This window comes from Rattus norvegicus, chromosome 1 (assembly GCF_036323735.1).
Source record: "Rattus norvegicus strain BN/NHsdMcwi chromosome 1, GRCr8, whole genome shotgun sequence".
Classification (NCBI taxonomy): Eukaryota; Metazoa; Chordata; class Mammalia; order Rodentia; family Muridae; genus Rattus; species Rattus norvegicus.
The window spans coordinates 36,992,158-37,007,813 of record NC_086019.1 but is presented as its reverse complement, the minus strand read 5'-3'; the positions used below and the strand labels follow the sequence as shown (position 1 = coordinate 37,007,813).

Here is a 15,656-nt window from a genome sequence, read left to right as displayed (position 1 = left end):
AATGCTTTCATTCAGGGATGTGGCCATTGATTTCTCTGCAGAGGAGTGGGAATGCCTAGACCTTGCTCAGTGGAAATTGTACAGGGATGTGATGTTGGAGAATTACAACAACCTTGTATTCTTGGGTGAGGAAAACTTCCATGATGAATTCTTAATTAATTGTCACTATGAAACTTGTTCCCTTTGTACAATACCTCATGGGAGCTTGTGCTTCCAACAATATCTGTTTACAGGGCTACTTTTCAAGAAACTTAACATTATTCATATACCTTAGAACTATTTCTTCTGGTGTTGGCTCCCCCGCCCCCCATAAAAGTCTTTTATTAGAAAGTAAGTTGTCACATACTTCAGTTTTAAGAGTTGTCCTGGTAACTAAGGGATATGAAGCTTAGGACCTAGAAGTGCTAAGTTTCTCCTAAGGATTCTGGAGTGCCCATCAGGAAACATGTGAAAAATTAATCCCCTATACTCCTGTATTGTGTCTTCTCGTTCCTTATACACATAGTCCTGGAAAGGACCATTTTATCTCCCAGGAGCATTGCTGTTGTTCCCTTTTCCCGCAAACAGGTCTTGCTTCCTGTAAGCCATATCTCGTCACATTTCTGGAGCAAATACAAGAGCCTTCAGATGTGAAGGGAAGAGCAACTACCACTATGCACCCAGGTATGTCTGAAGGGAGCCTATCACAGAACAGAGTGGGAAATTCTAAGATCTAATATAAAGCCACAGAAACACAATACTGTGGTATAAGTCACCTTTTAAAGCTCTAATATTCTATATTTTTATATGAAAGGACATTATCTAATGTTACGGATGCTTTGAGTCTCATAAGCTTTGCTATCTTCTACCATGAGATTAACTTGAGACAGCCAAGTCTCTGTCATTTCTAAGTAGTCTTTAACTTGGATGTTTATTTTTTTTATATGTAAGATGTAAAACCTGCATTTAAAAATGTATACATGCACTTTTTCCAAAGACTTACTATTTTTTTTTTTTTTTGGTTCTTTTTTTTCGGAGCTGGGGACCGAACCCAGGGCCTTGCGCTTCCTAGGCAAGCGCTCTACCACTGAGCTAAATCCCCAACCCACATGCACTTTTTAAAGTGAAGATTTGTCTCTATTCCTGGCTAGCTCCAAAATGAAAGAGACAAACTGTAAGATTTATTTGATAAGATTCACAAGTCAATGACTGGGCGGTTAATAATCAATTCTAATCTTCTAAATTAATCTGGCTACCTCCCAGCCAAAATTCTAAGAATACTTGCATTTTTTTTTATTGCTCTGGCTCTCTGGGCTTCATGTGTCCTTACCTGATGTTTCTCAGGACCCCTTCCTTATAGTGAATTCTTTCCTCCCCTCCCCTTTCTCTCCTTCCCCCCTCCCCCCTCTCTCTCTCACCTCCCTCCCCCACATTTTCTCTGTCTCTTCTTCCTTGGGCTGGCAGGTGATCAACTCTTTCCTCCCTGCAGTTGGTCTACTGGCTGTTCAGTTTTTTTGGATTTTTTGTTTGTTTGTTTTTTGTTTTTTAAGAAAAAAATGGATTTTAATTCTAATCTTAGTACCTAATATAAGTTGTACTTTTTTCTTTATAAACTTGAGTATTTCTTATTTACATTTCTTTTTTTCAGATTTAAATTTTAATTTTTTTCCCATCTTTATTAACTTGAGTATTTCTTATTTACATTTCGATTGTTATTCCCCTTCCCGGTTTCCTGGCCAACATCCCCCAACCTCTCCCCCTCCCCTTCTATATGGGTGTTCTCCTCCCCATCCTCCCCCCATTACCACCCTTCCCCCCAACAATCACGTTCACTGGGGGTTCAGTCTTGGCAGGACCAAGGGCTTCCCCTTCCACTGGTGCTCTTACTAGGATATTCATTGCTACCTATGAGGTTGGAGCCCAGGGTCAGTCCATGTATAGCCTTTCAGTAGTGGCTTAGTCCTAGAAGCTCTGGTTGGTTGGCATTGTTGTTCATAAGGGGTCTTGAGCTCCTTCAAGCTCTTCCAGTCCTTTCTCTGATTCCTTCAGCGGGGGTCCCGTTCTCAGTTCAGTGGTTTGCTGCTGGCATTCGCCTATGTATTTGCTATATTCTGGCTGTGTCTCTCAGGAACATTCGGTTCCTGTCATCCGGCACTTATTTGCTGTATATATATGGGCCATATGTGGGGCAGGCTCTGAATGGGTGTTCCTTCTGCCTCTGTTCTAAACTTTGCCTCCCTCTTCCCTCCCAAAGGTATTCTTGTTCCCCTTTTAAAGAAGGAGTGAAGCATTCGCATTTTGGTCATCCTTCTTGAGTTTCATGTGTACTGTGCATCTAGGGTAATTTGAGCATTTGGGCTAATATACACTTATCAATGAGTGCATACCATGTATGTTTTTCTGTGATTGGCTTACCTCACTCAGGATGATATTTTCCAGATCCATCCATTTGCCTATGAATTTCATAAAGTCATTGTTTTTGATAGCTGAGTAATATTCCATTGTGTAGATGTACCGCATTTTCTGTATCCATTCCTCTGTTGAAGGGCATCTGGGTTCTTTCCAGCTTCTGGCTATTATAAATAAGGCTGCTATGAACATAGTGGAGTATGTGTCTTTGTTATATGTTGGGGCATCTTTTGGGTATATGCCTAAGAGAGGTATAGCTGGATCCTCAGGTAGGTCAATGTCCAATTTTCTGAGGAACCTCCAGACTGATTTCCAGAATGGTTATACTGCTCTGCAATCCCACCAACAATGGAGGAGTGTTCCTCTTTCTCCACATCCTCGCCAGCATCAGCTGTCACCTGAGTTTTTGATCTTAGCCATTCTCACTGGTGTGAGGTGAAATCTCAGGGTTGTTTTGATTTGAATTTCCCTTATGACTAAAGATGTTGAACATTTCTTTAGGTGTTTCTCAGCCATTCAGCGTTCCTCAGCTGTGAATTCTTTGTTTAGTTCTGAACCCCATTTTTTAATACGGTTATTTGTCTCCCAACTAACTTCTTGAGTTCTTTGTATATTTTGGATATAAGCCCTCTATCAGTTGTGGGATTGATAAAGATCTTTTCCCAATCCGTTGGCTGTCATTTTCTCCTAACGACAGTGTCCATTGCCTTACAGAAGCTTTGCAGCTTTATGAGATCCCATTTGTCGATTCTTTATCCTAGAGCATAAGCCATTGCTGTTTTGTTCAGGAAATTTTCTCCTGTGCCCATGTGTTTGAGATGCTTCCCTACTTTTTCTTGTATTAGTTTGAGTGTACCTGGTTTAATGTGGAAGTCCTTGATCCACTTGGACTTAAGCTTTGTACAGAGTGAAAAGAATGGATCCATCTGCATTCTTCTACATGCTGACCTCCACTTGAACCAGCACCATTTGCTGAAAATGCTATCTTTTTTCCATTGGATGGTTTTGGCTCCTTTGTCAAAAATCAAGTGACCATGGATGTGTGGGTTCACTTCTGGGTCCTCAATTCTATTCCACTGGTCTGTCTGTCTGTCTCTGTACCAATACCATGCAGTTTTTATCACTATTGCTCTGTAATTCTGCTTGAGTTCAGGGATAGTGATTCTCACGGAAGTCCTTTTATTGTTGAGGATAGTTTTAGCTATCCTGGGTTTTTTGTTATTCCAGATGAATTTTCAAATTGTTCTGTCTAACTCTTTGAAGAATTGGATTGGCATTTTGATGGAGATTGCATTGAATCTGTAGATCGCTTTTGGTAAAATGGCCATTTTCACTATATTAATCCTGCAAATCCATGAGCATGGGAGATCTTTCCATCTTCTGAGGTATTCTTCAATTTCTTTTTACAGAGGCTTGAAGTTCTTTTTTTTTTTTTTTTCTCTTTTTTTTTTTTTTTTTTTTTTTCGGAGCTGGGGACTGAACCCAGGACCTTGCGCTTGCTAGGCAAGTGCTCTACCACTGAGCTAAATCCCCAACCCTGAAGTTCTTATCATACAGATATTTCACTTGCTTGGTTGAAGTCACACCGAGGTATTTTGTATCATTTGGGACTATTATGAAGGGTGTCGTTTCCCTAATTTCTTTCTTGGCATGTTTCTCTTTTGTGTAGAGGAAGGCTACTGATTTATTTGAGTTAATTTTATACCCAGCCGCTTTGCTGAAGGTGTTTATCAGGTTTAGTAGTTCTCTGGTGGAACTTTTGGGATCACTTAAATATACTATCATATCATCTGGCAAGTAGTGATATTTTGACTTCTTCTTTTCCAATCTGTATCCCTTTGGTCTCCTTTTGTTGTCTGATTGCTCTGGCTAGAACTTTAAGAACTACATTGAATAAGTAGGGAGAGAGTGGGCAGCCTTGTCTAGTCCCTGATTTTAGTGGGATTGCTTCAAGTGTCTCTCCATTTAGTTTAATGTTAGCTACTGGTTTGCTGTATATGGCCTTTACTGTGTTTATTTAGGTATGGCCCTTAAATTCCTGATCTTTCCAGGACTTTTATCATGAAGGGGTGTTGAATTTTGTCCAATTCTTTCTCAGCATCTAGTGAAATGATCATGTGGCTTTGTTCTTTCAGTTTGTTTATATAATGGATTACATTGATGATTTTCTGTATATTAAACCATCCCTGCATGCCTGGGATGAAGCCTACTTGATCATGGTGGATGATTGTTTTGATGTTCTCTTGGATTGGGTTTGCAAGAATTTTATTGAGTATTTTTGCCTCAATATTCATAAGGGAAATTGGTCTGAAGTTCTCTTTCTTTGTTGTGTCTTTGTGTGGTTTAGGTTAAGAGTAATTGTGGCTTCATAGAAGGAATTTGGTAGCACTCCGTCTGTTTCAACTTTGTGAAATAGTTTGGAATTGGTATGAAGTCCTCTATGAAGGTCTGATAGAATTCTGCACTGAACTCGTCTGGACCTGGGCTCTTTTTGGTTGGGAGACCTTTAATGACTGCTTCTATTTCCTTAGGAGTTATGGGGTTGTTTAAATGGTTTATCTGTTCCTGATTTAACTTCAGTACCCAGTATCTGTCTAGGAAATTGTCCATTTCCTCCAGATTTTCAAGTTTTGTTGAATATAGGTTTTTGTAGTAGGATCTGATGATTTTTTCAATTTCCTCTGATTCTGTAGTTATGTCTCCCTTTTCATTTCTGATTTTGTTAATTTGGACACACTCTCTGTGTCCTCTCATTAGTCTGGCTAAGGGTTTATCTACCTTTTGGTTCTGTTGGTTCTTAGTATGGTCCTTTTTGTTTCTACTTGGTTGATTTCAGCTCTGAGTTTGATTATTTCCTGCCTTCTACTCCTCCTGGGTGTATTTGCTTCTTTTTGTTCTAGAGCTTTTAGGTATGCTGTCAAGCTGCTGATATATGCTCTTTCCTGTTTCTTTCTGTAGGCACTCAGAGCTATGAGTTTTCCTCCTTGCACAGCTTTCATTGTGTCCCACAAGTTTGGGTATGTTCTACCTTCATTTTCACTAAATTCTAAGAAGTCTTTAATGTCTTTCTAATTTCCTTCTTGACCAGGTTATCATTGAGTAGAACATTCTTCAACTTCCATGTATATGTGGGCGTTCTTCCCTTATTTTTGTTGAAGACCGGCTTTAGCCTGTGGTGGTCTGATAGGATGCATGGGATTATTTCTATCTTTCTGTATCTGTTGAGGCCTGTTTTATGAACGATTATATGGTCAATGTATGAGAAAGTACCATGCGGTGGTGAGAAGGTATATCCTTTTATTTTAGGATAGAATGTTCTATAAATATCTGTTAAGTCCATTTGCTTCATGACTTCTCTTAGTCTGTCAATGTCTCTGTTTAATTTCTGTTTCCATGATCTGTCCATTGATGAGAGTGTGGTGTTGAAATCTCCTACTATTATTGTGTGAGGTGCAATATGTGCTTTGAGTAAGTAAGGTTTCTTTTATGTATGTAGATGCCCTTGTATTTGGAGCATAGATATTTAGGATTGAGAGTTCATCTTGGTGGATTTTTCATTTGATGAATATTAAATGTCCTTCCTTATCTTTTTTGATGACTTTGAGTTGAAAATCTATTTTATTTGTTATTAGAATGGCTACTCCAGCTTGCTTCTTCAGACCATTTGCTTGGAAAGTTGTTTTCTAGCCTTTGACTCTGAGGGAGTATCTGTCTTTGTCTCTGAGGTGTGTTTCCTGTAGGCATCAGAATGCAGGGTCCTCATTGCATATCCAGTTTGTTAATCTATGTCTTTTTATTGGGGAGTTGAGTCCATTGATGTTGAGAGATATTAAGGAATAGTGATTGTTGCTTCCTTTTATATTCGTATTTGGATGTAAGATTATGTTTGTGTGCTTTTCTTCTCTCTCTTTTTTTTTAAGGTTTCTTTACTTATATATAATAAGTACACTATAGCTGTCTTCAGACACACCAGAAGAGGGAATCGGTTCCCATTACAGATGGATGTGAGCCACCATGCAGTTGCTGGTATTTGAACTCAGGACCTCTGGAAGAACAGACAGTGTTCTTAACCACTGAGCCATCTCTCCAGCCCGCTTTTCTTCTCTTTATTTTGTTGCCAAGATGATTAGTTTCTTCCTTTTTCTAGGGTGTAGCTTGCCTCCTTTTGTTGGGCTTTACCATTCATTATCCTTTGTTGGACTGGATTTGTAGAAAGATTTTGTGTAAATTTAGTTTTGTCATGGAATATCTTATTTTCTCCATCTATGTTAATTGAGAGTTTTGCTGAATACAGTAACCTGGGCTGGCATTTGTGTTCTCTTAGGGTCTGTATGACATCTGTCCAGGATCTTCTGGCTTTCATAGTCTCTGGTGAGAAGTCTGGTGTGATTCTGATAGGTCTGTCTTTATATGTTATATTGACCTTTTTCCCTTACTGCTTTTAATATTCTTTCTTTGTTTTGTGCATTTGATGTTTTTACTATTATGTGACGAGAGGAGTTTCTTTTCTGGTCCAATCTATTTGGAGTTCTGTAGGTGTCTTGTATGTTTATGGGCATCTCTTTCTGTAGGTTAGGGAAGTTTTTTCTATAATTATATTGAAGATATTTTCTGGTGCTTTAAGCTGGGAGTCTTCACTCTATTCTATACCTATGATCCTTAGGTTTGATATTCTCATTGCGTCCTGTATGTTTTGGACCAGTAGCTTTTTCCGTTTTACATTTTCTTTGACCGTTGTGTCGATGATTTCTATGGAATCTTCTGCTCCTGTGATTCTCTCTTCTATCTCTTGTATTCTGTTGGTGATGCTTGTATCTATGGCTCCTTGTCTCTTCCTTTGGTTTTCTATATATCCAGGGTTGTCTCCCTTTGTGCTTTCTTTATTGCTTCTATTTCCATTTTTAATTCGTTCACCTGTTTGATTGTGTTTTCCTGGAATTCTTTCAGGGATTTTTGTGATTCCTCTCTATAGGCTTCTACTTGTTTATTTATGTTTTCCTGCGTTTCTCTAAGGGAGTTCTTCATGTCTTTCTTGAAGTCCTCCAGCATCATGATCAAATATGATTTTAAATCTAGATCTTGCTTTTCTGGTGTGTTTGAATATTCAGTGTTTGCTTTTGTTGAGAGAATTGGGCTCTGATGATGCCATGTAGTCGTGGTTTCTGTTGCTTGGGTTCCTGAGCTTGCCTCTCACCATCAGGTTGTCTCTGGTGTTACCTTGTTCTGCTATTTCTGACACTGGCTAGACCGTCCTATAGGACTGTGTTTCAGGAGTGCTGTAGACCTGTTTTCCTGTTTTCTTTTCTGGCTGGTCAGTTTTATTGACAAGTTAGATAATACAATGAGAACAATCTTTACACAAAATTCTTAGAATAAGCACTACAGTACCGTGTATGGATGGCAAGTAGATATGAGGCAGAAAAATCGGTATTTGAATAATTCAAGGATAATCTTTACATACTGCACCAACACATCATGCCTAAACATATGCAAAAACTTCTTTCTTGAACCCTTGAAATTTATTATTCATAACTATGCAAACTAAACTCTTTACTAATACTTTATCTCTACATCATATTCATACAATATATTATATACATATAATTTATACAATATAGAAGCATTGTTTGTTCCAGTGTGTTGAAAGTTAGAATATTTTATACTTTGTTTTCAACTAGTCATAAAATTTCTGTATTTGTTAGGGGCTGATTTGCAATTACAGAATCGGTTTTCTTAGTTAATATTTTGTTTTGCTTATATTTTGATTAATGTTCCTTTGATTAATATTCCTTTGTTTCCATGTTCTGTGTGGTCATGCTCTTCTTTTAATGGAAGGTTGTTGTATAATTAAAAAACAACCCATGCTATCACTGGCTACTTTACAGCCCTTGTGGTGTCCCCTCTCCCATGGCTAACGTCATGTAGCTTCCATCCAACTTCTTTCAGTTCGCTTTCCTCCCAACAGCTTGTATCTTTCCAGCTATCTCCTCCCTGTGGTTAACTGTCACAAATACCCATAAGGCAAGACCTTCCTTTGTCCATCAAAACTCTACAGGATTGTAATTTATTAATCAGATATAAATTCTCAACTCACAAAATGCCCACACAGTGAAATCAGAGCCAATTGATATTGACATGAGCCTCCCTCCTATGTTGGACAAATTGTCCTATATTATTCTATCCCATTTCTGACATTCTATTTCAAGCCACATGAATCTGGTTTGCCTTCTTCCTCCATCTTCTCTGCCCTCTATCAGTCTCTCCCCTGTCCTCTCTCCTTGAAACTCTCAGGACCGCCTTCCTTTTTCATTGCCTAATCACAGACTCTAGTATTATATTTCCCCAGCTTTCACCTACATATCAACAGCAATCCACAGAAGGTTACATGATTTTCACTTATTCTCTGTTTTAACTCAGACTTCATTGAATACAGGTTTAGAAATTTGAATGTAGCTTATCATTTATAAAGATAAATTCAAGTATGAGTATATGTTTGTTTTTAAAAAAAGAAATATTGTAAATGTACAGAATTTTGCTCTGCTTCCATTCATTTCTCAACCCTTCCTCACCAGGGGGAAAATGCTGTACCTGCAAAGTATGTGGCAGAGTCTTTGAGTGGACAAAAGTGTTTCAAAATCACCAGATAATTGATTTAGGAGTGAAGGGCTACGAGTGTGAAGAATGTACCAAGTACACCCATATTCCATCATTACTTCCTGAAGAGAAAACAATTCATACAGTAGAAAAACCTTACAAATGTGAAGTTTGTGGAAAGGCCTTCTGCATCCCATTATTACTTTCGAAACACAAGATAATTCATACAGAAGAGAATCCCTATAAGTGTGATTTGTGTGGCAAGGCCTTCCAACATCCTTCAAGACTTTCCAGACATAAGAAAATTCATTCAGGAGACAAACCATACAAGTGTGAAGTGTGTGGCAAGGCCTTCCACTTTCCATCGTTACTTTTGGTACACAAGAGAATTCATACTGGAGAAAAACCCTACAAGTGTGAAGTATGTGGCAAGGCCTTCCATTATCCATCAATACTCTCTAAACACAAGCGAATTCATACAGGAGAGAAACCCTACAAGTGTGAAGTATGTGGCAAGGCCTTCCACATTTCTTCATTTCTTTCTAAACACAAAATAATTCATAGAGGAGAAAAACCATACAAGTGTGATGTATGTGGCAAGGCCTTCCATTATCCATCAAGACTTTCCAACCATAAGAAAATTCATTCAGGAGAGAAACCATACAAGTGTGAGGTATGTGGAAAGGCCTTCCGTATTTTATCACTACTTTCTAAGCACAAGATAATACATACAGAAGAAAATCCCTACAAGTGTGAAGTATGTGGCAAGGCTTTCGATTATCCATCAAGACTTTCTACCCATTCAAAAATGCATACAGAAGAGAAACCATACAAGTGTGAAGCCTGTGGAAAGGCCTTCCGCTCTCTGTCATCGCTTTCTAAACACAGGAGAATTCATACAGGAGATAATTACTATAACAGTGAAGTATGTGGTAAGGCTTTTATTTATCCTTTAAGACTTTCTAAACATAAGAAAATTTGTACAGGAGAGAAACCCTACAAGTGTGAAGTATGTGGCAAGGCCTTCAATGATTCATTAGTACTTTCTAAACATAGGGCGATTCATACAGGAGAAAAACTGTACAAGTGTGATGTATGTGGCAAGGCCTTCTATTATCCATCAAGACTTAACAATCATAGGAAGATTCATTCAGGAGAGAAACCATACCAGTGTGAAGAATGTGGCAAGGCGTTTTGTTTTCCATCATCACTATCTAAACACAAGAGAATTCACACAGGAGAGAAACCATACAAGTGTAAAGAATGTGACAAGGCCTTCCGCTCTCTGTCATCACTTTCTAAACATAGGAGAATTCATACAGGAGAGAAACCCTACAAGTGTGAAGTGTGTGGCAAAGCCTTCCACTACCCATCGTTACTTTCTAAACACAAAATAACTCATACAGAAGAAAAACCCTACAAGTGTGAAGTTTGTGGCCAGGGGTTCCATGTTCCATCAAAACTTTCTCATCACAAGATAATTCATACAGGAGAAAGCCCCTACAAGTGTGAAGTATGTGGCAAGGCTTTCTGCATTCCATTATTACTTTCTAAACACAAGATAAGTCATACAGGAGAGAATCACTCTAACAGTCAACTATCTAAGAAGGCCTTCATTTATCCTTCACGACTTTCTAAACATAAAAAGATTCATAAAAGAGTAAAACCATACAAGTGTGAAGTATGTGGAAAGGCCTTCCGCTTTCCATCATTACTATTAATACACAAGGGAATTCATACTGGAGAAAAACCCTACAAGTGTGAAGAATGTGGGAAGGCCTTCTATTATCCATCATTACTTTCTAAACACAAGAGAGTTCATACAGGAGAAAAACCATACCAGTGTGAAGTATGTGGCAAGGGCTTCCATGTGTCATCATCACTATCTAAACACAGGATAATTCATACAGGAGAGAAGCCATACAAGTGTGAAGTATGTGAGAAGGCCTTCCGCTTTTCGTCATCACTATCTAAACACAAGAGAATTCATACAGGAAAGAAACCCTACAAGTGTGAAGAATGTGGCAAGGCCTTCCATTTTCCATCGTTACTTTCTAAACATAAGATAAGTCATACTGGAGAAAAACCCTACAATTGTGACCTATGTGGCAAGGCCTTCTATTATCCATCATTACTCTCCAAACACAAGATGATTCATACAGGAGAAAAACCTCACAAGTGTGATATTTGTGGCAAGGCCTTCCATTATCCTTCAAAGCTTTCCAACCATAAGAAAATTCATACAGGAGAGAAACCATACAAGTGTGAAGTATGTGGAAATGTCTTCTGTTTTGCCTCGTCACTTTCTAAACACAAGAGAATTCACACAGGAGAGAATCCATACAAGTGTGATGTGTGTGGCAAAGCCTTCTATTACCCATCATTACTTTGTCATCACAAGATAATTCATACAGGAGAAAAACCCTACAAGTGTGAAGTTTGTGGCAAGGCCTTCCATTATCCATCATTACTTTCTAAACACAAGATAATTCATACAGGAAAGAAACCCTACAAGTGTGAAGTATGTGGCAAAGCCTTCCATTATCCATCACGACTTTCCAAACATAAAAAAATTCATGGGGCTGGAGAGATGGCTCAGGAGTTAAGGGAACTGGCTACTCTTTCAGAGGTCCTGAGTTCAATTCCCAGCAACCACATGGTGGCTCACAACCATGTATGATGGAATCTGTTTCCTCTTATGCTATGTAGGTTTTCGTGCCAATAGAGCACTCATATAGATAAAATAAAAAATCATACAAACCATATTAGTGTGAAGTATGTGGCAATTACTTCCAATGTCCAGCATTATTTTCTAACCTCAAGAGAAGTCATTCAGAGAAACCCTGCAAGTATGAAGTATATATCCTGGCCTTCTGTTGTCCATAATTACTCTCTGAACACAGAATTCACACAGCAGAAAAACTTTACAATTGTTAAGGGCAAGTCAACTCCTTTAGAATTTGTCAGATTCTACTCATTTCAAACCAGACATATATGAGGAATGTGGAAAAGCAATCTCTACAAATATATACCAATGTTTACACAAATTAACTCACAATGTGGTGACATTTACAAATGCAAAGAACACGTCCAAATGCTCAACAAAAACATTAGGGGTCATCAAGAAATCCATTCTGCCTAGAAACCATACAAATCTAAAGAATGTGGCAAATACTTTAGAAGTTCCATGGCATGGTCCCAACTCAGGATAATTCCTACTGGAGAGAAACATTACAATTGGATAATGTGGCCAAAACTATTACCAGTCTTATGGTCTTAAGCAACAGTCAAGAATTTCTCTGTGAGAGAAACCACACAAGTCTGAAGAACATTCCAAGGTCTTTTTTTACTTACTAAGAACTTGTGAAAAACCTCATAATTCCACCTAATAATTCCACATGTGAAAAATGTTGCAAACCCTTGAGTGAACTTTCTTATATTTCTCAACACAAGATAGTTCAAACTGGAGTGAAATAATACAAATGTTAATATGTTAGCACATCTACAAACCCTAAAAGTTAGCAGCTTCCTGCTTAATAGAAACCATACAAGATTGACAAATGTGGTAAGTAAAACCTTTGGAGTCCTTCACACAATCATGTCAAAAATACAGTTGTCAGAGTGTGTTTTTCCTTCTGGATTTGAGCCTAATCCTCCCTTGCTGTCTTTTGTTTCTTCTCTTTTAGAATCAGAACACTTATTCTATACCAGTGAGTAGTAAAATTAGTCACATGTTCTTATGTTGTAGGAGATCACAGTTAAGAGATTGCCTTTAGTCTCACATGACACATGGACTGTAGTCTTTCATAGTGTTATAATTGTTAAATACTTTGTGGGTCTTTCAGGTTGTAGCCTATTTTACTTATGAGGTAAGGGTAAAGTTGGGGAAAAGAGAAGAATTGTTATGATTAAAGCTTTGTGGCTAAAGCTAGCATGATGACTTTGGGAACAAACTTAATTGCCAACAAGACCCATTCCCATGATATTGTTCCCAGTTCTTACAAAATATAAAGAGGTAATTACCTCTGAATGTTGTCCTCTGATCTCCATGCATGGGCTGCCACATTTACATACATACATACATGTGCCAAGACAAAATAAACCTAAATTATATTTTGAATTATGTTTGTGTTTTATGTTGATGGGTCAAGAGGTAATGCTTATATCTCATTTGTTAACTCCATGAGTTCTAGCATGTGAGAAGCAAGACTGATTGTTGATTTGCAATTTCTTCATTAGTTTAATGGACAACAGAAGATCTGGTGATTGTGCTTGGAAGCATAAGCTGGAAATGCTGCAGTATAAGAAAATACCCTGATAACAACTATTCATCAGTCTCCTGCTTCCTGACTGTGGATGGAACATGACTACCTGCTTTAAGCTCCTGTCGCCTTTACTTTCTTACATGTGTGGTGGTTGGAGTAAGACCCCAAGGGCTCAGAGATTTGAATGCTTAGTCATCAGGCAGGAGCACTTCTTTAAAAGGATTAAGCAGTGTGGCATCATTGGAGTAAGTGTATCACTGGGGGTTGTATTTAAGTGTTCAAAAGCTCAAAGCCAGTGTTTCCCTTTTCTTCCTGATTGTGGATCAAAATGTAAAATTCTCAGCTACTTCATCATATCTGTCTCCACCATGTTCCCTAGCATGCTCCCTACAATAATGATAATGTTCAAAACTTCTGAAACTGTAAACAAGCCCAATAAATGCTTTCTTTCTAATAGTTATCCTGGTTTGGTGCTTCTTCATAGCAATAAGATACACTGCATAAGATACCGTGGTAGACAATGACCTTGAACTATGATGCAGATTAACCCCTTTAACTTGCTCCTTACTAAATAATCTTGCCAACTGCAGTTTCAATGTGACATTTAATACATATGAATCTTATACTTTCTCCCCTTTCCTATTATTGTCCTCCATTTACCGACTTCTGTGTGGAAAGTGTTCTTTCTTCTCTTCACTTATATCTCTACATACACATCTAAATGAGCAAGCACATATGTAGTACCAGTATAACCTTTTGCATTATAAATCCTTTTCTAAAATGTAGATACCATATGTGTTTTCTGTGTACATTTGTGTTTGGTATTAATATATCATTTTGTTGCATTTTCAGGGTTAAATAATGAGTCATTTTGAGTTGATTTTTCTGTAAGGTGAGCAACATTTTGTTTTTCCACAATTGGACATCTAGTTTTGCCAGCAGTGTTTATTGAAAAGGCTGTTTGTATCAGAATTTTTTTTTTTATGGCTTCCTTTTTTTTTTTTTTTTTTATTAACTTAAGTATTTCCTAGATACATTTCGAGTGTTATTCCCTTTCCCGGTTTCCGGGCAAACATCCCCCTAATCCATCCCCCTCCCCTTCTTTATCGGTGTTCCCCTCCCCATCCTCCTCCCATTGCCGCCCTCCCCCCAACAATCTAGTTCACTGGGGGTTCAGTCTTAGCAGGACCCAGGGCTTCCCCTTCCACTGGTGCTCTTATAGTATACAGAATATGGTTTTGATGTCTTGGTCAAAAATCTCACATCACTTAACTTACTGATTTAGCTTAGGATTTTAACCTTAATGTACTTTGGCCTACATGGTTAATTTATGTGAGTATTAATATAGCCATTTTTTACAGCATGACATTTGGAAATCCTGGAACATGTAATACACTTCTCTTTGGCAATGTGGTCTTTGGGTATTTTTTTTTTAATTTTTATATGTGCAGATCTTTCTCCTTTGGTACGTTGCTCCTGTATTTTTTGCTGAGGGCTATTGTAAATAGTCCTAACGATGTTTTTTCTCTAATTACATTCTCAGCAAGTCAGTTCCTGCTGTTATATAAAAGGTGATGATTTCTATAAGGTTACTCTTTTGAACTGCCATTTTGCTGAAATTAAATTCATGAGATTTTTATATGTGGTGTTGAACCTTTTACGTATAAGGTTAGGGATAGTTTAACTTCCCTCTTCCCCATTTTTACATTTGCTACTTTCTATTCTTATTTCTTTAATGATTACTTGACACAATTGTTGCATTGCAATGTAGATAGGGTATCCTTACCTCATGCCAAATTTTATAGGACTTGTGTTCACTTTCTCCTCCTTTTACTAAGGATTGGCTGTGGGTTTGTCATGCACAGCCCTTACCCTAGTAAAAGATTCTCAATCCATTTCTACTTTCCTCATAATTTGTTCTATAGGTATTGTGATGTTTCACAACTGCCTTGTCTGCAGCTATTGAAAGAATTGTGTGAATTCTGTTTTTCTCTGTCAGTGTGGCTTATAACACAAGATTTGTACAAGTAGAGCAAACCTTTTGTCATAGACATAAAAGCAGGTAGTTATAAAGTATGATATTCGAAGGGATTCAGTTGAAGTCTTTGAAATTTTTTATGTTAATTAGGGAAATTCTGTAGTGGTTAGGTGGTTTGTTGGTTGGTTGGTTGTTTCAATTTTGGATTTTTTTAAAATGTATTTCTTCCCTCATCCCTACCATAGCTACTCTTCCTACCCCTCCTCCCATCTTTCTGACACCCATCTGTCCTTAGTATCCCCTCAGACAAGAACAGGACTTTCAGGACATCAACTGAATACTTCACAAGATTCAGGTACACACCCTCAAATCCAGCACGGGCTAGAACAAAGTGGTACCAAGAGCTGGAAAGAGATGAGAAAGTTCCCCAC

At 38.0% G+C, this 15,656-nt stretch overlaps 1 protein-coding gene across 2 annotated transcripts; it reads left to right on the top strand.

The window, feature by feature from the left end:
- Window position 1: 1 nt before the first annotated feature.
- Zfp729 (zinc finger protein 729) lies at window positions 2–13,707 on the top strand. Of its 2 annotated transcripts, XR_010058905.1 has the most exons (4): window positions 2–125; window positions 568–663; window positions 8,961–12,547; window positions 13,222–13,707. XR_010058905.1 is itself a non-coding variant. In XM_063276645.1 (3 exons), the coding sequence occupies exons 1-3, from the start codon at window positions 2–4 to the stop codon at window positions 11,660–11,662; spliced, it is 2,922 nt and encodes a 973-aa protein (XP_063132715.1). In that variant the 3' UTR covers window positions 11,663–13,707. The 2 variants fall into 2 exon arrangements, 1 of the variants encoding a protein (XP_063132715.1); XM_063276645.1 differs by having other exon boundaries at window positions 8,961–13,707.
- The last annotated feature ends 1,949 nt before the right edge of the window (window positions 13,708–15,656 follow it).

Bases quoted from the DNA above. Each gene is read 5' to 3' on its own strand.
- Zfp729 (XM_063276645.1), top strand. From the start codon at position 2: ATGCTTTCATTCAGGGATGTGGCCATTGATTTCTCTGCAGAGGAGTGG. The intron at 126-567 runs GTGAGGAAAACT...TCCCGCAAACAG, and splicing joins CAACAACCTTGTATTCTTGG to GTCTTGCTTCCTGTAAGCCA. The intron at 664-8,960 runs GTATGTCTGAAG...CTTCCTCACCAG, and splicing joins AACTACCACTATGCACCCAG to GGGGAAAATGCTGTACCTGC.